The sequence below is a fragment of the Phascolarctos cinereus genome, unplaced genomic scaffold (assembly GCF_003287225.1).
Source record: "Phascolarctos cinereus isolate Bilbo 61053 unplaced genomic scaffold, phaCin_HiC Scaffold_1;HRSCAF=81, whole genome shotgun sequence".
NCBI classification, from domain to species: domain Eukaryota; kingdom Metazoa; phylum Chordata; class Mammalia; order Diprotodontia; family Phascolarctidae; genus Phascolarctos; species Phascolarctos cinereus.
Window position 1 is genome coordinate 147,214,323 of NW_027555514.1, and position 24,011 is coordinate 147,238,333.

A 24,011-nucleotide genomic window follows, 5' to 3' on the forward strand; every position below is an offset into this window, starting at 1 on the left:
GTGTGTGTGTGTGTGTGTGTGTGTGTGTGTGTATACACACACACACATACACATACAGATATATATGTATACATGTACATATATGATAACCAAAACACTCTAAAATTATCATTAGACTCCTCCATTCTAACCATGTAAGAGGCAGTGAAGTAAAGGGGATAAAAAGCAAGATTTGGGATTAAGAAACTCTTGGTTCAATTCTCACCTCTAACATAAATCCACTAAGTGATCAGAGGCAAATCACTTAATTTTTCAGTTTCTCAGAGAAGTCTCTTTGAGTATAAGTTAAACAAAAGCTGTCTATCTGTATCAACAGAAGGAATTTTCACAGTGATTAAATCCTAGCTTTAGCTGCTCCCTCCACTAAAAAAAAAAGAAATTTAAAAATGTAAAATTGATTTATCTAAGGCATTATGAAATTCCTCATAAAAGCATCACACTGTGAAATAATATGAAGTAGTAGGGTGCAGCAAAAACATAATGTATTCCTTTTCAAATTTAGGACAATTAACATACACTCCATTAATATGGCCTAATAGCTGTTATTATTTATTTTCCTCCTTTTTGGTAGAAATTTATGTTTCTTAAGTCTATAGTTTCATATTCTCTAATTTGAAAAAAAACGCAATTGACTTCATCCTATTTTATACAGTGCTTTGGGCGTTGAGACACACACTCATTACTGAAGAAAGCACAACCACCATGTGCAAACTGCAAAGTGCTAGAGGAATGGGAGCTATTATTAATGAGATAAAAAAATGATTTAAAGGTCAGATGGTAAATATAAGCTGTTAATTTGGTGGCAGGAAAGGGGTAGGAAAAGCTTGTTTATGGAAAGCACATGTGTGCTGTATCCCACCCCTCCCTTCTTCAATTCATTTTCTCTGGCAAAATAACAAAAGCATGACTCAATATTATCAAAGGGAACAGAACAATTACTAGCATTTTGCTTGAAATTATAAGGCAAAAAAAAAGGACCAAAATATGTGCTTGAAAAACATCCTTACGGATTTGGGGGGAATGGGATGCATTATTCGACCTGTTTTTGCTATTTCTTGGCTCATGAGGTATTATTTTGTTTTCCCACAACTTTATTTTTGTGGCTTGCTTTCCTTTTCCTTGCCCTATTGTTGGCATTATAACAATTGGCATTTTTGTTATTTGGCACTTTTGTATGTTTTTAGCATAAAGAATAGCTAGGTGGCACAGTGGATAGAATGCCAGGCTTGGAGTTAGGAAGATGAGTCTTCCTGAGTTCAAATCTGACCTCAGATACTTACTAGCTGTGTGACTCTGGGCAAGTCATTTGCCTTGGTCGCCTCAGTTTCCTCATCTGTAAAATGAGCTGGATAAGGAAATGGCAAACCACTCCAGTATCTTTGCCAAGAAAACCCTAATGGGGTCATAAAGAATCAAATGTGACTAAAATGACTGAATAAGAAGCATAAAGATGATTGATAGTTTTGTAACAATGATTCCAGGAGCTATAAGTTCATGACATGTCTTCTGAAGCATCTACATCAGATTACATTAATGATAACAATAATAATTGTAATTATAGCTAGCATTTATAGGGTGTCCACAATGTCCCAGGCACTGAGCTAGGCACTTTAAAAATATTATCTCATTTTATCTACAAAAACCTTGAGAGGAAGGTGCTAATATTGTCCTTATTTTATGGCTGAGGAATATGAGAAAGAGGTTCCACATAGTGACTTGCTGAGGGTCACACAGGCAATAAAAGTCTGAAGCTGGATTTGAACTCAGGTCTTCTTGACTTCAGACCCAGCAACTCTAACCACTGTACCACCTAGTTGCCCACAAACTATTTTAATAGTATTTTATTGTTAGGTATTCTTTATCTTGTGATAAATATCAGAAGTTGGTAATGAATTTTTATTTTTTCTGTATGAGATACTGATACATTTATAAATCAATACACTAGTAAATATTTCATTACTTCTGCATGCCAAGCATAATATAATGCTGACAGGTGTTTTTGACTGAACTAACAAATTTGTAAGCCTAGTTTTCTTTTTTAAGCCAAAACATGTGATTAAATGAGGACTCCCGATTATACTTAATGATAGAAAGTTATGTGGATGACTGCATGCCAGAGAGGGTCACAGCATTCCACCAAATTAAATTTGGCCTATTTCTTCAAGACAAATCTCTTCTACTTTTTATAAAGGAACTTCTTTTTGAAGATTCTTCCATGGAGCAAAGTTTCACTTATATAGATAGTAACAAAAAAGAACATTTGTTCATTATGATAGCAAAAACAACTCATGTTGATGTAATTTTAAAGGTTTGCAAAGGTTTTTACATATGTTGTCTTATTTGATTTTCCTAACACCCCTGAGAGATAGGTATTATTATATCATCTCCTTTTTACAGATTAGGAAACTGAGGCTCAGGGAGATTAAAAAGCACCCTAAAACATTTAAACTAATCTTAAAAAGGTGTAAAGCAGGGACAGTAATAAAAAGGAGAATGAAGTAATTTTTTAAGTATAATGCATAAACTTAGAGCAGATTCAGATGAATGCTACTCTCATTATTTAGGTACAAGTCTGAAATTGTCTCTTGACATTGCCAATAGAAATAATGCTTCCATTTACATCAATGAGTCAATGAACTGAAAAACTAAGTCATACTAATGACTTTTCTTTTGGACTGAATCTTTTGCTTCCAAGAACCTGTTTCATCATTTATCTCTTCTGTTTCTTTTAGCATCTGCATTCCTCTCCAATGATTCCTTTCTTTCTCTTAGTCAAAAAATGTACTCTGGTCTCCACTGTTCTCCTTCAGTGCTGCTACATGATGGAATTACTATCCAGTCTTTCTCATTCCTTTCACCATCAAATATCTTGAAATAGTAATTAATATTTGTTGTCTTCATTTCCATCATCATCAACTTAATTTCCTCACCCATTGCAACCTGACTTCCCTTTGGAAAGTTATCAGTGACATCCTAATACCAAAGCCAAAGGCTGTTTCTCAGTCTTCTTCCTCCTAGACCTCAATGAAACCTTTCACATTATGACCATTTCCCCCTTGAAAGTTTCTACTTTCCTTTTGGTAATGGCATTTGACTATGACACCAGTCTTCCTCTTATGCCATTGAACTTTATGATTGTGAGGTTTATGTTTTACATCATTTCTATCTAATGTTCTCCTCATCTTTTAAATCAGTAATCTGCTCGTATGAATTGTGGATATTTTGATGCTAATTTATATCCTCAAGCTCTTCATTCTACTTCTTTTTATCTTCTTTATCCTAAATGCCTAGATGTCACTTACATAATTAATTTTCTTTCTTTGTTTTCACTTATTTCTGTTTCTTAAACCTTTTCTTTCCCAGAAGACTTAAATTTGGGACAAATTAGGACAAAGTCTTCCATTAGAATGTAAGCTCCTTGAGGGCAGGGACTTTTGTCCTGGTCATCCCCAGTGCTTTACCATATTGCTCAGTAGGTGCTTACTAAATGCTTATTGGTTAATTGATTGATTAGTCCACTCCTGGTCCAACCATTCAGTTTAAGTAACTTTATTTTTTAATGCTCTTTCCAAAGAAGTTTTTCATAGCTTCATTCTTTTTCTTATTTTATTCCCTTCCAGTCATTTTTGAATTTTATTCTCCAGTTTACATAATATCATTATACCCTTATTTAATCCTTCTTTATTGTCATTATTTCCTTTACAAGGGAATTATCCATAGGATCAGCCATTTATTATTTTGGGAAAAGGAAAGAAAGGATCCAAAACAGGAATTCTTTTTAAAAATAGGTTTTTATTGGTGCCTTTTTTCGATCATCATAGCTTTCTCCAATATCTATCCCTTCCAGAAAGCTAGCCCATAATACAAATAGTATTTTTGAGCCCAAAAGGGGAAAACTCATCATAACTGATAACATATCAAAAAAGTCTGAAAATATGTACAATGTACGACACTTGTGGACCCCTGATCTCTAAAAAGGGGTGGAAGTGTCTTTTATCTCTCCCTCTAAGAAATGCTTGTTATATACAATTCAGCAACATTCAATTTTGATTTTGGAGAGTTCTTTCTGTTTACATTGCTGCAAGTATTGTGTATATTGTTTTCTTGCCTGTTAAAGTAGAGGTTCTTAACTTTTTCATGTCAGGGACTATTTTGGCAGTCTCATGATGCCTATGGATCCTTTCTTAGAGTAATACTTTTGAATACATGAAATAAAATACATAGGATTACAAAAGGAATTGGTTATATTGGAATACATTTATCAAAATGTTTAAAATATTAAATATTAAAAATAAGATCATATTAATATTAAGAAACTCTAGTTTAAAGTATCATATAATTTTAGAGTTAAAAGGGACCTATTCCAAACTAATACTCAGAGCAAGAATCATCCCTACAATGTGCCTGATACTTGCTGACCTACTCTCTGCAAGAATACTGCCAGTGACCATTGCCTAGGAGATTTGCCCATTTTATTTTTGAATAATGCTAACTTGGACATTCTTATGTTGAGCTCAAATCTGTCTTCCTATAACTTCCAACTTTTGTTTCAGGTCATATTTTCTGAAGTTATTTCCTGATAGCCCTTTAATATCTTAATATAGTTATTATCACCACCATCATCATCATCGTCATCATCATTACTGACATTTATTTAGCACTTTAAGGTTTGCAAACAATTTACATATATTATCTCCTTCAACTCTTACAACAACCCTGTGACATAGGTGCTATTATTATCCTTATTTTATAGATGAGGAGACAGAGTTTGAGAGGTTGAGTGACTTACTGAGGATTAAAGAACTAATAATGATCTGGGACAAGACAAAACTTCAAGCCCAGTGCTTCATTCCCTATGAAATCTAGCTGCCTATATACCCAATAACTGTTTTATTTAGGCTAAACATTTCTAGTTCTTTCAAATTTCAATCATATGAGTTAGTTTCAAGGACCCTTCACATCCTTTTTGCTCTCCTCAGGATTCACTCCAGCATATCAATGTTCCTTTGAAAATCTGGTCCTCCAGTACCTCAGATATAGTCTAGACAGTGTGGAATAATAGTATTACTTCTCTTGAACTGGAAACTGCTATTAATGCATTTAAAGAATACATTAAGCATTTTTGGCAGCTGCACCACAATGTTGACTCATACTGAGCTTGAAATGAACAAAGGCCTTGTCATTTTCTAATGAACTAGATCTTCCTCCATTCTTTACTTATACATCTGATGTTTTTTAAAAAAGTAAAAGACTTTACATTTATTCCAATTAAACCTCATTTTTCAAAGATTCCTCTATCATTTTTAGCCTGCTGAAATATTTTAGGGTCTTGATTTGGTCATCCAACATATTAGCTATCCTTTCCAGCTTTGCATCATCTTCAAATTTGATAAGAATTGACAGGTTCTGCATCCAAATCACTGATAAAAATTTTTACAAAGGACAGGACCAAGGACAGAGCTGTGTGGCATGTCATTGGAAACTTCCCTACAGGTTGACATTGATCCATTCATCAAAATTTTTTGGGTATGATTGTCAATTAACTGGGAATGAACTCACATTTTCTAGTCTTTTCAACAACAAAATAATGTCTTTGCTGAAATCAAGACAGACTACGTAAATAACATTCTCTTGATATATAGAACTAGTAAGGTTGTCAAAATGAAAAAGAGGTTTGGCATGATTTGTTCTAGGTAACCCATTCATATGAAACATTTTCTGTTTCTTTCACCTTCTAATCAGATTATTTTAGCTCAAAGGGCTCAGTTTACATATCTAACTTTTGGTGAAACTTCTTTACTGTTCACATCCCATTGTAAAATCCATTTATTCTCAGTACCCTACCAACAAGATCAATACTCAGATATAAAGAACCAAAATACCCAAACCTGAACTACAGCTCTGGTGCAATACTATTCATCATAAAGATAACTAAACTTTGTTTTCGATCAGATAGTCTAGAAGCTTCCAAAATTCATGACCATATTAGTGAGGTCTTTTGTGCCAATACCACTGCTGAACTAAGACATTCCTCTGCCCACTAGAAGGTACCTAGAAGTAGGGATGCTATCAGGTCCTTGGGTCAGCATATTATTATCTACCCACGCTCCTCCCCTTCTTCGCATCTCAATTCTGCTTCTAGGAAATGTGAATTAGATAGGAATATACTTGTATGCTGGACTCGACCCTGGCCCTGTGAGAACTTTCCCCCCTTGAGAATATATTGTGTTCTCTTGATCCCAAATGAAAAGATCTTTAGGTTAAGGGAGATGATAATATTACCTCAATAGAAGCAAATCTCCTTTCAGTTTACCCCTACCCCCGAGGCAAAAATATCCTCTTCTGATGCTTGAGCTACTTAACAAAAAGTGTCACTTCTCAAGAGAGCCCTGGGAGAACAACTTATGTCTGTGAAAATAACTCTACCTGCTACCTTTTGACTTTGCCCCAACCCCCATTTTACCCATTCTCCAAAATCCTCTGATTCCAAATTAGTCCTGGATTTGGAGTCACAAAACCTCAGTTAGAATTCTCCCTCTTCTCCTCACTACCTGTATAACTCTTAGGCTAGTCCCATTATCTCTTTTGGACTCAGTTTCTTCATTTGTTAAAAAACGGTATTTGGACTGGATGAGTTCTAAGCTCTCTCCTAGCTGGATGTCTATGATTGTATTAATTCTTAGACTCATTTCCCACCTTAATCTTACTCAGTTTGCTTTCTTTGGTGAATCTTAACCCAAGTTCACATTCCAAACTGGCCTTCAGATCATATCTTCCCAGTTTCACTTAATAAGCCATAGCGTGTCTGCTGGGCTCCCTAGTACCATAACTGCTAGCCAGATAAAACTTGTCTACCTTTGAACTATGTAGCAAAGTCTTAGGATTCATCTTAACCAAGCAGCCTGAAGTTGAACAACTTTAGTTGAACAACTGCTGAATACTCTTAAAGATGTATGCACATAAAGAAGGTCATTACTATTAACAATAGCCTGAATCACAACCTTAGACTACTCTTCTGGGATTGTTTCAAGGCAAACAATGGAAATGTTTTTCCAAAATTTCTAAGAAATGACTACAAGTTGTGGGAAACTCAGTGTGAATTGTAGGGACTCATGACATCAGCAACAATGAAAATCAGATATTAAAAGTTTAATTATAAGGGATTTCACTGTAATCATTTCTCTCTCATATTTCATTCTTTGTAAAAGAGACTCACTGGACATTTTTCTTCATGTATGAAAAAACTCTGAAGGAGAGATTTGTTTATAGTAATATCTAATTTATAGATAGCAAAGTCATGTCTAGTCATACTCTTCAATTATGGGAAATGATTCCAATATAATTATAGATTTTCATGTTTGATCTTTATAAAGAGGCACTGGATATTCATCTATAGAACTGATTAGTAAACAACATCTGCTTTAGTGCATTAAGCTAGCAATGGGAGAAATAAAGAGATGTTGTTTGAGATTTTATTGTAATGTTCTTGGCGGTATTTTGCAGCAAACCCTTAAGAAGGTCGAATACGAAATTGTTGCCTTTCAAAATTTATTTCTCTCCTTAGCATTGGTACACAGCACTTCTATTGTGTAGTGCTGCTCATCAATGCTGAGCTGTTGTTGCTCAATTTTCAGACCCCCCCAAAAATTCAACAATGTAGCACCTGCTTCAGGGGGAAAACTTAGAGAGAATTATATAGTATTTGCATAAAACAGCAAAAGGAAGGTCATATCTAGGTACTTTTAACTTAACTGTATTCTGTTCAATAGATGGAATTTTACATGTAGAGAGGACTTTAGGGATTATTGAGTCTAATTTCTTCATTTTATAGGTAAGCAAACTGAGGGCCAGAGTGTTTTAAGTGAAAAATAGTGATAGCTAACATTTACATATTTATATGTGTATACAGTGCTTTAGTTCACAAAACACTCCATGTTATCCCCTTTGATACTCTCAGCAAACCTGAGGTGTGTGCCATTATTATTCTGATTTTACAAATGAGGAACCAAGGCTCAAAGGTAAAGTGACTTGTCTATGGTCATTCAGCTAATTAAGTATCTGAGGCATGATCAATCAATCAACAAGCAAACAAGCATTTATTAAGTACTGACTGTGTGCCAGACACTGCTGACATAGAACTTGGTTCTTTTGTTATTTTAAGTCCGTCACTCTACCCACATAGCTGAGTCAAGCCTAGAACCTATGTCTCCATTTGGCATTGTTATCTTTATTTAATTTCATTAGATTTCACATGAGGAAGACTACTGTGTTATGCATCCAGAAAAAGGTATTCTCTTCTTCCCTAGGTGTATTTCCTTGACAAACGAGACTTAGAACTATGCTCTCAAATGAGAACCTTAATCAAGTCAGGTGACATCTTCCTCACTAGCCAATACCTCTCACAATGTGAACAGCTCTGGTCATTCCATCAATTCTTTCCTATTCTCAAAAGACAGACAGAAAGGAGTGTTTTCTTTAGTACGTGGAGATTTGCAGTCCCAGAAACATGAAGACAAAACATAGTAACCAGTATCTGCCAGTACCTAAGTTTCTTAGCCAGAGACCAGATACAGAAACACTAGCAGGACTGAGTGATAAAAGTATCCCCAAAACTATATGGGCAGATTTCCTAGTGTATAAGATCCTCACTAAGCATTATAGCTATGGTATCAGTTTCCCATCCTCAATAACTTCTGGGAAAAGGTTGGGAATTGGGGAGGAGGTTCCTGGATCAGATCCTCACACTAGACCTTTCCTTCATGTTGACTAGTAGATACCTATCTATTTTGGGGTGGTGCAGTAAGTTACTCTGCATTGTAAGTCCCAGAAACACAAGACAAAACATAGTAATTTGGTCTGTTCTGATAGAATGACCAATGATCCTTGATTCTCTAATCTCTGATATATGAAGGGAAAGGAAGGTGGGAGGCAGGGAGGATCTGAAGAGATGGCTTCTGAGGGAAGGTGCAGTGGAGGCCTGGGAAAGGTGATGGACCGAGATGCCACTTTGCAGAAGTATTCTGCAAAGCCCGAGGATACCATGGGGGAGAAACCTTCCTTCTCACACTGTGCACTGACACACATATCCAGGTACTCCAGCCCAGCTATGGCACTGGTGATAGACAAGGCCACTGAAAGCTGTGAGCTCTGAGCACAGTTTCTGGATGAGGATGGGGTTAATTATATTTTTCTCTAGGCCTGCATTTGAGCTTCTTTGGGCATTTTTGACGTGTGGAACTGCCTTTGCTGTGCAAATTCTGACTTTATGAATTCCATTTACTTTAATGCTGTGCATAAGCTGTCCTTGATTTACCAGTGTCCCTTACTTGTCCTTACTCCTCCACCCACCCTCAGTGCATTTGTTAATAGGTGTGATGGAAAGTTGCTAAGATACCTTTTCTACCAGCCTTTCCTTTGTGTCTCCCACTCCTCTCCAGTTGCAATCATCAGAGCAGAGAAAGAGGAGGGAAGCTAGTCAAATCTTGTTATCCTACCAACTATATTTAGTCACTACTGAGAAGGAAAAAAGAGGGAGGAAAAATCTGTTTGCTACTCATCACTTATGCTCCACAATACTTATTTCTTCTTCCCTGCCCTAAGAGCCCAGGAATACTCCTTGTCCTTTAATCATCAGTCCCAAATATTCTCTGCCCATCTCTTCATATCTCCCTCTTTCCTAATCCTCATTCTGCTCCTCACTCCAGAATCTCTCCTCTGCTCTTCACCAGCTCTGGCCCCTGACTTCATTGCACCCTTGCTCCGGGCCATCAATGAATTGGATGGGGGAAGGTGGACTCTGTTGCTACCTCTATTGTTGCCAAGGCTTCCACTGGGGCACACATACTCTTGGCATGCCAAGTTTAGACTGAATTAATTTTTTATAGAAACATTATTCTATATGATAGGGAGGTTCCCAGGTCAAGTCATTCCACAAAAGTTTACCTAATTCAAAATAACTTCCAACATAGAGAAAATTTCCCCCAAATCAACTTTTTACTATTTTTGTTCTTTCATCATCTGGTATCTCTAAACATCATTTCTGACCCATATCTGCATCTTTTCCTCTTTGTAAAATATGTTTCCATCATAATTCACAGATATAACATTGTTATACAGGTACCACTTTCTCTACATTACCCTGTTAACTCCAGAACAGGGCTGATACTCTGATACCTTCCACAAATCGATTCTAATAATTGAGCTGATATTTTAGACTTACCTCCTCTATGGATAATCAAAGAAGTCTCACTTCCAATGGGACACTCCTTCAGTATATCCACAACTTCTGTATGGCTCAGGTTCTGTACATTCTGTTGGTTGATCTCAATGATGAGGTCACCTTCACATAAGCCAGGGCATCCCTGAATGTCTAGAATTTGCTTCACCCTTTGTCCTGTAGGACTGTCTGCAATTGTGAAGCCAAAGCCCTGGGCTCCTTTCACAATGGTCAAGGTCATGAGTTCAGCTTGGGTAGCTCCTGAAGAAGCCATTGACACATTATCATCATGAATGGGAGGCGGGAATGTGCCATCAAGCTGACCATCAGCTGGGATGGAGTGCAAAGAATGAGGAGGTCGATCTGTTACATCTGGAACAGATTGGGAGGTCCTAGAAATGTATTCCAAATAAGTTTCATAGTTATGTCTTCCATTGACCACTACAGGGGGTCTCTCCATTACTGCAAGAGGTGGCACCATATTCTTAACAGGATCTTCGGGGTCAAAGGGCAAAGGGTACCCACGACACAACACCAGGTTGACACTTTGACCAATAGGAACAGACTGGAAAAGTTTGACTACATCTGCATGAGTATGTCCAAGGACACAAACTTCATTAATATAGACAATGACATCACCTACAAAAAAAAAGAGAAAAGATTGACACCATGAGATAAAGTCAATTAATGTTGACATAAAGGAATAGAATTTTTTATGAGAGCAATCAAGGCATTTCTTTGTACCCCCAGTAACCTGCAAGAAAATCAATAAGAATAATACTGAAATTCACTGGAAGAAACTCAGGGTTGTGATTGGCGTGTCAACAAATGTAATAATTGAATTCAAAATAACTGCTATGTGTTTAGGCTTGTAGTTCCATAATAATTTCATGTTTAAAAAGAAAAAAGGTTCAAGACAGTGAACCTCTGTATGTAAAACTCTTCAATTCTCTGTACTTTTAACTTATCATTATGTACAATCCATTTATGAAAATTTTCAAATTCTTTGCAAGTTGGGTTCGTGGTATTTTAGTTGATAGGTAACAGTGTGTAACAGTCACCTGGATAAACACGCCAAACAAACCTTTTAAGAATCAGGCTTTCGTTTTCTTTTTCTAGAAGATTTTGCATAAATTTCTGTTCTGGGTTGCACTAGGTACATTCAAGTCCAGGGAAAGAAAAAGAATGAGGCATTTTGGCTCCAACTGTGCTACAGATTGGCCTTGGGACCTTAGATAAGCATCTCCCATGTGCCACTTTTCAAAATTTATGAAATAGCATGATTTTTTTGAAATATCTCTTTTAATTAAACACCGCACGTATGTAGATAGCAAAGATTATAGGGATAGGAACAAGGATTGGACTTGTGTTTTCCATGGCATAGGAAGCTCCTGATGAGAAATGCCTTCTACCAATGAAGGTCAGCATTTCTCTGCCACTTATAGAATTAGAGTAGCTGTTCTAAACCTTCATTGTGTTGTAGGCCCACTTGGCACTCTGGTAAAGACTATGGACCCCTTCTCAGGATGATGTTTTTAAATGCATGAAATACATAGGATTATAAAGTAAATCAACTTCATTAAAATCTAGTGATCAAAATACTAAAAAAAAATCTCAGAAATTCACAAATCCAAAATTAAAGAGTCCTAAGAGAGTTACTTGGGGACAGTGAGTGGCTAAGTGACTGGTCTAGGATCACAATTAACCCAGGTCTCCCTGGCTCTGAGGCCACTTCTATGCATTATGGCATACTGTCTCTTCTAGCAGAGATTAATGGCTACAAAGTAGTTTTAAAGTATTTTTAATCCAACCCTGAAATTGTAGTATGTATGTGAATGTGTGTGTGTGTGTGTGTGTGTGTATGTACTGTTATAACAAGCATAATCATATTTTTATGTAGATTTTAGGTGGGAAAGATATTTTCTGCATAAATGTCATTGTAATCTGTTCCATTTAATTGGATTAAAAGATGAGTCTTCCTGACTCTAGGCTAGTACTCTTTCTACTTGTACCACCTAGCTGCCCCAAGGATTATGCCTTAGAGATTGGCAAATGCCACAGATCAGCAATTGATTTATTGTTTTGTTTATTGTCTAGAATTAAGAAAGTGATGGTGACAAGGTTAATGATGCAAATTAACTTAAAAGTTAATCCTTCCAGATGTTTGCCCTTCCATGGGCAAAAGTCTGATTTGCCTTGCACATATCCAAATAGTAAATTGAATTTTGGGAGCCACAGTAAAAGTGTGAGGAACACAATGCCTGGTATATAGTAGATGAATTATTCAGAGAATTAGGTCGAAACAGGCAATTCTAGGAAATCTACATGAGGCCCTAATCCAGATTGACTAAGTAATCTTTACTCATTTGCTTCAGAGACAAAATGGTGCTGTGGAAAGAGTGTTGGGGTCAGGAGATCTGGATTTGAAGTTTGGCTCTTCCACTTGGGTGTATGGCTATGGCAAGTTGGTTAATCTCTTTGAGCTCCCAGGTGCCTCATCTATGAAAAGGGAATAATAATACCTGTACTAGCTGTCTACTTTACTGGGTTGTTGTGAGGATCACTTGAGGTAACCTATGTTAAGTAATGCATATGTCTTAAAAATCTATATAAATATAGGCTATTCATGTTGGCACATAATGAGAAGATAGGACTCATTGGAAAAAAACCCTGAAGTTGGGAAAGATTGAAGGCAAAAGGAGAAGGGGACAGCAAAGGATGAGATGGACAGATAGTGGAAGCAATGAACATGAACTTGGACAGACTTCAGAAGATAGAGTATAGAAGGGCCTGGAGTGCCTTGGTCCATGGGATCATGGAGTCAGACACCACTGAACAATGGACCAATAACAACATATTGATTTGCCTAATTTGAGTGCAGATCCATCCTACCTCTATGCACCTGCAAAATGGATACACTTTGTGAATGGGGGAGAAATAAAGATCTGGTGAAAATAACTGTGGAGACAGTAGGCTGTGTGGGCAGGAAAGTGACAGCCATGAGCTTGGTAGGTTCAGTTTTCTCCTGAGATAAGCCCTAATACCAACGATCACAAACAAATCTCTCAGTAACATTTTATCCATTTCTAAACTATCTTCTTTTCTACACTGGGCCTCACATATGGAGACACCGGAAGTAACATGGAGAGCCCTCAATATTCTTTGCCAGGTCTAAAGAATAGTTATATGAATGATAGTGATGAATGGCGTCTATTTGGGGTTTTAATGAGCCCTCAGTTTTAGTAATGGAATAAGAACTATTACTGGCTTTTTCACGAAATTTCTCTCTTTAATTTATGGAGGATATTTCCCTTAAAGTACTCCTTAAAGGAATCAAATAAGCAAAGGACAAAGGACATTGCAAAGATGTAACTTTAGAGAGAAGATATGGATACTTTTGGAATATAAAAAATTAAGTGGTTAGTACATGATTAAATTCTGCGATAACCTGGCAGTGCTTTATTGCATACATGAAACATTTGGACAGCTAAGTAATGATTTAGTCCCAAATTTTTTCTTAGATGGAGAAGTATGTGAATATTTGCCAGATTTCCTTGAACTGCGTACTTGGGTGGAATGTTTTTACATTCTCCTTTCTGGATGGTGGCGTGGAGAATTAGTAGATGATGCTGAGTTCAAATCCAACCTCAGACACTTACAAGCTGTATGACCCTGGGCAAGTAGCTTAACCTATATCTGCCTTAGTTTCCTTATCTGTAGAATGGGGATAACAATAGCACCTATTTCCTGAGTTTGTTGTGAGGTTAAAGTGAGATAATATTTGTATAAAGCACACTGCAAACCCTAAAGTACTATGTAAATGCTAGCTATTATTATTAAATACAAATAATGTCATTTTAACCATACCACATATATAACATGGTGGTGGCCTATGTGATGTGGGCAGAGATAGAATAGGCAAGCATCCTAGAGTATTAAAAGGAGCTTCAAGAAATCTGGCTGTAATTCCCTCCCTGTTACCCTTCATTGTGTGTGTCATGTCTACCAATAGGCAGGATGGTAAGTGGGATTAACAGGCTTGTCTCATGTTGATTTTTGCTCTCAAGTAATCTGGGATATTTCTCAGGTGTGAAGGTAAAATTATACATTCTAAACAGCACATGGCTTTAACATCATTTGTCCATTCTGCATAATTAAGCTCCAAAAATATAAATGGAATAGAGGCAGCTAGGTGGCACAGCGATAGAGTGCTAGGCCTAGAGTCAGGAAGATCTGAGTTCAAATATGGATTCGATACTTACTAGCTAAGTGATCCTGGGCAAGTCACTTAAACCCCATTTGCCTCAGTTTCTACATCTGTAAAATGAGCTGGAGAAGGAAATGGTAAACCACTACAATATTTTTGCCAAGAAAACCTTAAAAGGAGTCACAAAAAGTCAGATATGACTGAAAAAGACTAAATAATAATAACAAAATACGAATGAAATGAACTCTAGGTGCTGCAGAGAAAAGTATACTATGGTATGTCCTGGCTTTATTTAAACTGGACCCCACATAAATAGAACCACCATGTTCAGCTTCCTGCCTCCTGCTTAGTACTGTCCTGGCAATGTAATTATAAGTGTGCTAGCCTAGTTATGAGTGAACCAGATACTCTCTTGTGTTCCAGCAGTTTACTGTGTCATTGAAGGGAACAGATTAAGCTGGATAAAGTCCTGAAAATGGAAAACTCAGGAATTTTTTTTCATGAAACAGGACAGAATTTTTCTTGTCTTTGTTAACTTCATCTCTTGAACAGACACTGTAAACCCCTAAAGACTGTTGAATCATAGACTGCTCATGCAATATGAAGATTATACTCAATTTCTCTTTAATTTCCAAGGGAAGAAAAAGGGAAGAAATATATTTAGCACTTGCTACAAATCAGTTAATCCTCAATGTACCAAGCAGGGCCAGGTAAAGAAAAAGGTCTTTAGAGAGGCATTATGGTTTAGTGGTGACAGATTACACTGGGCTCAGAGCTAGGAGACCTGAGTTCAAAGCCTGATTTTGATACTTACCAGCTGTTTAACCATTGTCAACTCACTTAAAATTCCTTAAGCCTCAGTTTTCTTCTCTGTAAAATGGATAGAATAGCATTTGCTTCACAGATTGTTATGAAGAAAATGCTTTGTAAACCTTAAGGCACTTTAGAATTGTGACTTGATGTTACACTGCCTAGTCCTCCTTTTTGGTGAGCTCACAAGATGGCAGAAGGAGTTATGACCTTTACTGAATTGGAAGAGCTGGTTGGCAGATGATAGAGAGAAGGAAAGCTCTGGTGAACCGAAAGTGTTTATGACCCTCACCAACTTCGAACCTATTAACAATGAAATTATAAGATTAACATTGTGGAACAGGAGTAGAGCCTGGCCTTTTGCCTAGGGCTGATTTCTTAGAGCTACACTTTTCTAGGCCATCTTTTTCTATAGTCTTCTATCTGGCCAAGTCACTGATGGGCAATGGATACCGATGCAGCCCTTTCTTTATGAAGCTCCACTTGTACAAACAGGGATGGTCTCAGATGACAATCTTCCTGTCTGTATTTTTCTTTCTCAGACTTCCTTGACTTAGTTTCTGAGGCTTTCCCTAGGCTTGCCACCCAAAATGTCCATAAGAATCCCCGGAGAGATATAATTTAATTCCATCTTCCTTTTTGCTGTTTAAAGCATGTTTGGTACATGAATAGGAGGCTGCATATTATATTATAACTAAAACTCCTCTGGGGAAAATAGTTATTTCATCAGAACATTTGTGTCTGTGGGAGGTGACCCTGGATTCTTGAAGATGATACTAACAGAGCATAAGCTCTGGCAACTGTTACTGACCTGGAAATGCATCCCAGTGACAGACGGTCATCTAGATACTAGCCTACCTACCAAAGTATAGGGAAACTCATCAAAGAAAAGATGGATGTCAGGTGATAAATTTTAGGACCATAGCAACTCATTAAACCATCTCCTAAGGCATGGAAGTTTAATAGGCATCAGTGTAAATTATTTCTATCTCAATGAACCACATCTTTTTGAAAACTGAAGAAATTACTATATGTGAACATATTAGACCTGTGCTTTCAAACACCCATGTTTTAATGGAGACATCTGTTCATGTGTGGATTGTTAGGCGTACAGCCGAAATACGCTATTGGAAATATATGAAAGGCCCCAGGGTTGATAATACAAGAGCTGCTGGAAGAATTTGAGAAAATCCTTAGATGATGAGAAATCTTCATAATAAACCAATCACTGACCTCCATCCTAAGAGTCAGTGACTAACACTTGTGTACCCCAGAGTTAGGAATTATGGAACCAAAATGAAATCACCTGACGGGGTTATTTCCTTAATCTGTGTATAATTGCAATAAACCTTGTCTAAAACCACCTTCTTTCTACAAAAAGATTCAGTATGCCAAGGTATTCCTTTTCATCCCTACTTGCCTGGCATGCCAAAAGAAAAACATTTAATCTTTTGGCACATTTCTTATAAAAAGTTGCCAAACCCATATACTATGTAATACAAGAGAAAAAAATGATTTATGGGATATCATCAGGGAAAGCTTCTTGGAGGATATTAATATGTATTTAATAAATCCGGCCTTAGACACTGACTAGCTGTGTGACCTGTGGCAAGTCACTTAACTCTTTCTGCCTCCTTTCCTCATCTCTAAAATGAGCTGAAGAAGGAAATAGCAAATCATTCCAGCATTTTTGCCACGAAAATCCAAAATGGGGTCACAAAGAGTTAGATATGACTGAAAAAAACTGAACAACAACAAATAAATTAGAGCACAAACTCATAAGGCTGAAACTCCTCGTCTAATCAACTGTTTCCCAATCAGTGAGCTACGGCACAACACTTTGGCACCTTATGACACACAGTTGCCACAAAAAGGAAAGACAACTGAGCTGCTGGGGTGGCAAAGTAGCTGTTACAGTTAAGAGTGTTGAAGTGTTTCTACCATGTTGGAGCTGCCTAAAACCAACATAAAATCTAAAAGTGACAGAGATATTGATTAGAATTTTTAATGAATGGCTTTAAAAGTATGATAAAATGATACTTCTGTTGCAGAATTGATAATTGTGGAAAGAGGGAGAGATAGTAAACTAGGTGAAACATCTTTATAACGGAACAGTTAGACTCCAGGGATCTTCTATTCTTGGGAGTCTTCTGTGGTGTATATCTGTTTGTATTTCTCTGTTGTGTGTGACCTTAAGGAAATTCAAACTCCTGGGGAATTTTGAAAACTATCTGAAGCCTTAGACACACAAGTTGGTGGTGTGGAGTCTGAATCATGACATCAGAGATAGTTATAACCTTAATACCTTCAAAGATATAGTTTACTCAGTCAAGTAGGCCTTAACTGAGAGTATGGCAGTGAAAGGATTTAAGACCCTGATACATGAAGATATCTTTCATTTTATTATTATTCTTTCCAGTTTTTCACTGGAGTATAATACAGGAGGTAGATTGTCAAGAGAAGAGGGAGACAGTCTTCCTCAGCTCCTAAATAGATAAAATGTGGTTTGGGGTAGAGGACTTCTATGAACTCAATTACTTGTTGAACTGGGACAGAGGTGGTAGAAGTAAAAAACAGACCTCCTCCTTCAGTTATATATCTGGTTACTACAAGTGACAAAAACTGACATATTAACATATGTTAAAGACAAAAAAAAAATGGTAGGTAAATGACTGTCTCCTAACTTTGAGTAAGGTACTCAGTGTCAGCCAAACCACTGAGAATAACTGGGCCTACATCTTATTCTTAAGGATATCACTGAAAGGTTATTTTTATAGCTGCAATAGTAATCTATTCTATATGCAGCTCTTGCTGTTCAAAAGTTTTTCATTATGCCCAATATAATTCCCTCATGCTGTAAATCAAGACCATTTCTTTTTTTTTTCTGCACTCCAAGTGAAGCATTATTATGTTATTTTATAAATATAACTTGACTCAGATTCTAAAAAAAAATCTAGACCTTAATCCCATCACAGTGCAGGTTACAAGAGCAATCATTAATTGAAAGAGAATTGTACCTGGGAAGCTATAACTTTGCTATATTATAGACTTGAAAACATTTGTCTTTGAGATTGCAGTGTTGTAGAAATTCATTACATCATACTGGGACAGTGAAAGGGAAAGAAATATTTGGACATTCATTAGGCCTCTGGTATGGAAGCTTTGAGAGTTTAGATGAAAATGCCTTTATCAGAAGGCGTTTATTAATTTCTAGTTTATATACATAAATATTATTATAAATGACAATAAGTCTGGTCAAGTTGTGGCTTTTGCTACAGGATAAAGCTATGTGAAGGAAATACTTCATATAGGGGAGGTATATTGCAGAAAGCATATGTATTTTCTATAAATGATAAGAAGGTCCATCAACCAGATGAAAATGCAAAAAGGCCTCCAATCATGTGAAGCCACTTTTATTTTGGCAGCATCACATGGCAAAGGAGCAAGAGATCCTTGATTTCATAAAGTTTCTAGACCACCTACAAATTTTATTTTTTTATGTTCATACTTTGTGTGTGATCCTTGTACCTAGTCCTAATTGATGAAAACACTGGAAGAAATGAACCACATATATATTGACATTCTTTTCACAAATGAAACTGGAAGATATAAAGAAGTTGCAGCTAAATGAGGTGATGCCTCAGTTCTACTCAGGGAACTAAACAAAGATGGCAGCAGAGTAGATTTCATCAATGAGGGGAAGGAAATCAGTATTTACATAGGGCCCACTAGGTGCCAGGCATTTTGCTTAGCACATTGCAAATATTATCCCATTTGATCCTCACAATAGCCCTCAAAGGTAGGTGCTATTAGTATACCCATTTTATAGTTGGCGAAACTGAAGCAAACAGGTTAAATGACTTGTCCAGGGTCATATAGCTAGTAAGTGTGAGAGGTCATATTTGAATTCAGATCTTTGTAACTCTAGGCCTAGTGTTGTATCAACTAGGCTTGCCTTTGCTATGCTCATGATGCCACATAAATGAAGGGACTATGACAAAGATAATAGTATCTTACACACTTGATATTAATTACAGTTAATAACACAGGAGGAAGACAAAGAAAAATTCAAAGAACTTGACAAGATTCTTCAAATTGAATCAATATTGTTGAAAGGTGCTAAATGCAGCATGCAGCAAAACCATTATGTCACCAAAAAAAGGAAAAAGAAAAGAAAAAAAAGACAAAAAAGAAAGGAGAAATAAATTCCTGGGGCAGAAATCAGAAGAGAAATAGCTGTTCCATCTTGGGATTTCTGATTAAGAGGAAGAAGAGATAATGATAATCTAACATACATGCAAGATTTTATGAGAGTAGATTTCAAAGTGTTTGGAGAAAGATCTCACAGATTAAAATTCTACTTGGGAAATCCTCTCAGGAGGGAGAGGGAACTCTCAAGAATGAAATACTAAAAATGCCAAAAGGAATAGTTCTAATGAGGAGGAAAGAAAAGAGGGAATTATCTAAAGAGACTGATGAGAATACAGGGTTCCTCACACATCTTGACTTTTAAAAAGATAAGAGAGATGACATGAGAGGGCAATAATAATAACGATGATAATAGCTAGTATTTATATAGCACTTTAAGGTTTGCAAAGCCCTTTGTATTTATTACTTCAATTGATTCTCACAATTTTAGACCTTCATTTTATAATTGAGGAAACTGAGGCTAAGAGGTTGTGACTTAAACACAATCACATAACTAGTATTTGTCTAAGGCAGGATTTGACCCTGGATCTTCCTGATTCTAGGTTCAACAGTTTCCACTGTGCCATCATGAAATATATCTACAAAAGGGTGGTGTGGCTTTACCACATGGAATATCAAAGCTGAAATTGGCAAGGAAAGTTAAGGACAACAATCAACCAACATTTATTAAGTGCCTGGTACATATTGAAGCATGGGGCAGCTAGGTGGTGTGGCGGATAGAGTACTAGGCCTGGAATCAGGAGTACTCATCTTTCTGAGTTCAATTCCAGCCTCAGACACTTACTAGCTGTGTGTCTCTGGGCAAGTTACCTCATCCTGTTTGGCTCAGTTTCCTCATCTGTAAAATGATCTGGAGAAGGAAATGGCAAACCACTCCAGTATCTTTGCCAAGAAAACCCCGAATGCAAAAATAAAGAGTAGACAGGAATGAAATAACTGAACAACAACAACACCTATTGAACCTAAAGGGAGAAACAGAGAAGGGATAGGATTGCTGCCTGGGGTGGAAAGGACAATGGTCACAAGTATAAGACAGAAGGTAACTCTTACTTTGCTTCTGTTACCTTTCCCAAGGAAAATGATGGAAAAGACTGGAAAAGACAAAAACATGGCTGACAGAAAAATGACAGTTATGATAAGTAATAAGGGTGTACTTAGCTGCCCAAAGTGAGGTCAAGGAACTAGGCCCAGATGAACTACAACCAGGGGTACTGAAAGCACTGGCAGATATCATTGATGGGCTACTGTCAGTGATCTTTAAAAGACTGAAGACAATGAAGATATGTCATGGAGTTGAAGAGGGGAAATGTCATTTTAATTTTCAGAAAAGGGAAAAATATAGTCATAAGCCATTGTTATACTGACTTTGATTCCTGACAAAATTTAGAATGTACATATGATTAAAAGATTCTGTGAATATCATTTAAAGGAAATAGTGATCAGAAAAAGCCAGAAATGGTCTCAACAAGACTAAGTCATACCAAACTAACCTTATTTCCTTTTTCTTTTCGACAGAATTATTAAACTGGTAGGTTAGGGGAATGAAGTAAATATAGTTTATACACTTTTAACAATGAATTTAAGAAAGTCTTGCAAGCTATTCTTGTGGCTAAGATGGGAAGATACAGGCTAATTAACTACATTTAGATGGACTAAAATTCATTGAATGGGCTGACCCAAAGACTAGTTATTAATGATTTCATGTGACCTTGGAAGGAAGTCTTTAATGAACTGCCCTGGTTTTTGGCCCTGTGCAGATTAGTATTTCTATCAAGATTTGGATGAGAACAGAGAGAGCAAGCTTTTCAAATTGCAAATGAAACAATTCTGGGAGGGAAAACTAACACACTGGATAACAGATTATGGATCTAAAAATATTTTGATAGGCTAGAATGACAGATTGAATATAATAGGATAAAAAGGATAAAATTGGATATAAAGTTCTGCACTTTGGTTCAAAAATCAATTTCACAAGTCTAAGGTGGCTAGAAAACAATTTGTGTGAAAAAACTGAGGGATTTAGTGAATATAAATTTCACAGGATGAGGCAAGCAAAAAAACCGAATGCAATCGCAAGCTGCATGTGTTCTGGGTGAAGAAGGCCAGGGTTCTGCTCTTCTCTTCCCTGGCCAGATCACTCGTGAAGGATAGTGTTCCATTCTGAATGTCATGTTTTAGGAAGGATATATTAACAAGTTGGAGAATGGCCAGAAGAGAAAGGGTGAGATGAAGAAGAGCCTTCACATCATATTGCACAAGGGTCAATTGGAGAAACTAGAGGTGTTCTGCCTGGAGAAGAGAAGACTTACAAATGTCTGCAAGTATTTAAAGGAATGGCTTTTAGACTTCTCTCCATTTGAATTCAGAGGACAGAACCAGAAAAATGGATGGAATTTTCAGATTTATCTTACATACAGTGAAGAATTTCCTAATAATTGGAGCTGTCCAACAATGTAATGAGTTGCCTTGGGAGGAGTAGGTTTCCTTTCACTTCCCAGGAAGCCTTTCTCTGGGACTGTTACTATTTCCTAGACACAAATGTCCTCAAGTAATCTCTTGCTCTTGACAAAACCGATCCATCCTGATTTCTGGCCATACACACATTTCATGATGTCAATTATGCCCCTTCTTGGTTATATCATCTTTGGAAATATTCTGGAATCTACTTACATCCACAATAAAATTTTCCATTTCTCTTTAGGCCATGTACTACTTTTATTTCCCAGAGATTATATCTTTTTTTTTTTTGGCAATTGGGGTTAAGCGACTTGCCCAGGGTCACAAAGCTAGTAAGTGTCATGTGTTTGGTCTGAGGCCAGATTTAAACTCAGGTCCTCCTAACTTCAGGGCCGGTGCTCTATCCACTGCACCACCTAGCTGCCCCCGAGATTATGTCTTATTGAGTGTTTTTTATCAACTCAATCCATTATAATACCTTGCACAAAATATTTACTTAATAAGTGTTTATTAAATTTATTTATCCAGGTAAGATATCTAAAGGATCAATGAAGGTCCTAAAAAATTCAGGGAAGTCAATGGGGGTAAAAGAGAATTTTGGTTTGAGGGGAACTTTTTTGTGGCCCTCAAATTATGCCAGCAGTGGCTACCTCCTCTATCTGGCAATTTGTAAACTACTTTCAATGCCTTTCATTTCAGGAGATGGAAATGAGAGAGATGCTGCAGTTTGTTTTATTTACACAAATAGAAATAGGCACTGGAACAGATGATTACTCAGTGCCGAAAGGATCATCGGACTTCAGAAGATAAGTGTTTATTTCCAAAGTGCATGAAGAGTACAATGGGGTGAGAGGGTCCCACTGTGACCTACAACCCCTAATCACTCTGAAATTGAGTGCTGTTTATTTGGCCTGTTCACTATAGATTAGGCAGACAGACAGTGTAAGAAGTGACCATAAGTAATAAGTGGAGTCAGGGGTCCAGATTTCAATCTTGGTTCTGCTTTTACTACCAGTATGATTTTGGGCAAGGGGTTTGGACCAAATGACCAATGAAATCCCTCTAGTTCTAAATCTATGATCAGAGATGTCTAGCCACTTACTAAGATTAAAAACTAATTGTTTTCCCTCCTTCTCATCAGGTGGTCCATTACCTGACAATGACTCCTTCAATATATCTTTCATTTCTAAAAGTTCTCTTAATTATAATGGTAACAATGGCTAGCATTTATATAGCAATTTAAGGTTTGTAAAATGCTTTCCAAATATTATCTCATTTAATCTTCAAAACAACCCCAGAAGGTAACCCCATGTTACAGATGAAGAAACAGAAGCAGAGGTTATGACCTGATCAGTGTCATGCAGCTAATAAGTGTCTAAGTCCAGATTTGAACTCGGCTTTTCCTGACTCCAGGTCCGGTGTTACATCCACGGAGTCATTTAGCTACCACCTCTTTTTAAATGAGTTGCGAGTAAAGCCCTATGTTAGTAGGCAGAGAGATACCTAAGATACTGACTTAAGTACTCATCAGTCAAAAGAATGAAAGATTTCCTAACTATATTTTATAATTCTTTAATTTCAACTGTGTGACCTGCTACAGATGCCTAATTGAAAGCTTGCTTAAAAAAATATGCTTAACCAGCATGCATCCAACAATTACTCCCTGGCAGATGTGAACTAGTCCAACTATCTATTTACATTTCTTTTGTGTTTGGCATCGAGTAGTAAGAGATATTTAAATAGAAGCATTTCAGTTTGTTGGAAAGGAAAAAGAAAATAAATACCGGGAGAATGTAAAGACACTGATTATCTGCTGATCTGGCAGAGAAGAATCAACACTGTGGATTAAAAGTATACGGAAAGCAGTAGAAAAAGAGTGTGCCAATGCCTGACTCTTACAAGCCCAAGAGCAATCTTTTCCTAAATAGACAACTTGTTCACTTCAAGAATTCAGTATCATAAAATGATCTGTAAAGCTGTCAATTCCTCCAAAAGGATGCAATGAATTTTAAACAAAATGACAAATACGGCATAAAGGGGATCATATAAAATGAAAAATAGGAACCTTTTTTCTAAAGAAAACTTGCAACTTTATTGCAGGAAAAGACATAC

The 24,011-nt window shown here is 36.8% G+C and overlaps 1 protein-coding gene across 6 annotated transcripts in view; it reads right to left on the bottom strand.

Moving 5' to 3' along the window:
* MAGI2 (membrane associated guanylate kinase, WW and PDZ domain containing 2) overlaps positions 1-24,011 on the bottom strand; it is a 701,300-nt gene that overhangs the window by 280,412 nt on the left and 396,877 nt on the right. For all 6 annotated transcript variants that reach the window (XM_020984495.2, XM_078154538.1, XM_078154537.1 and 3 more), the window contains one exon: positions 10,220-10,855. In XM_020984495.2, the coding sequence (XP_020840154.2) occupies positions 10,220-10,855 (636 nt within the window). The remainder of the gene's footprint in view (positions 1-10,219; positions 10,856-24,011) is intronic.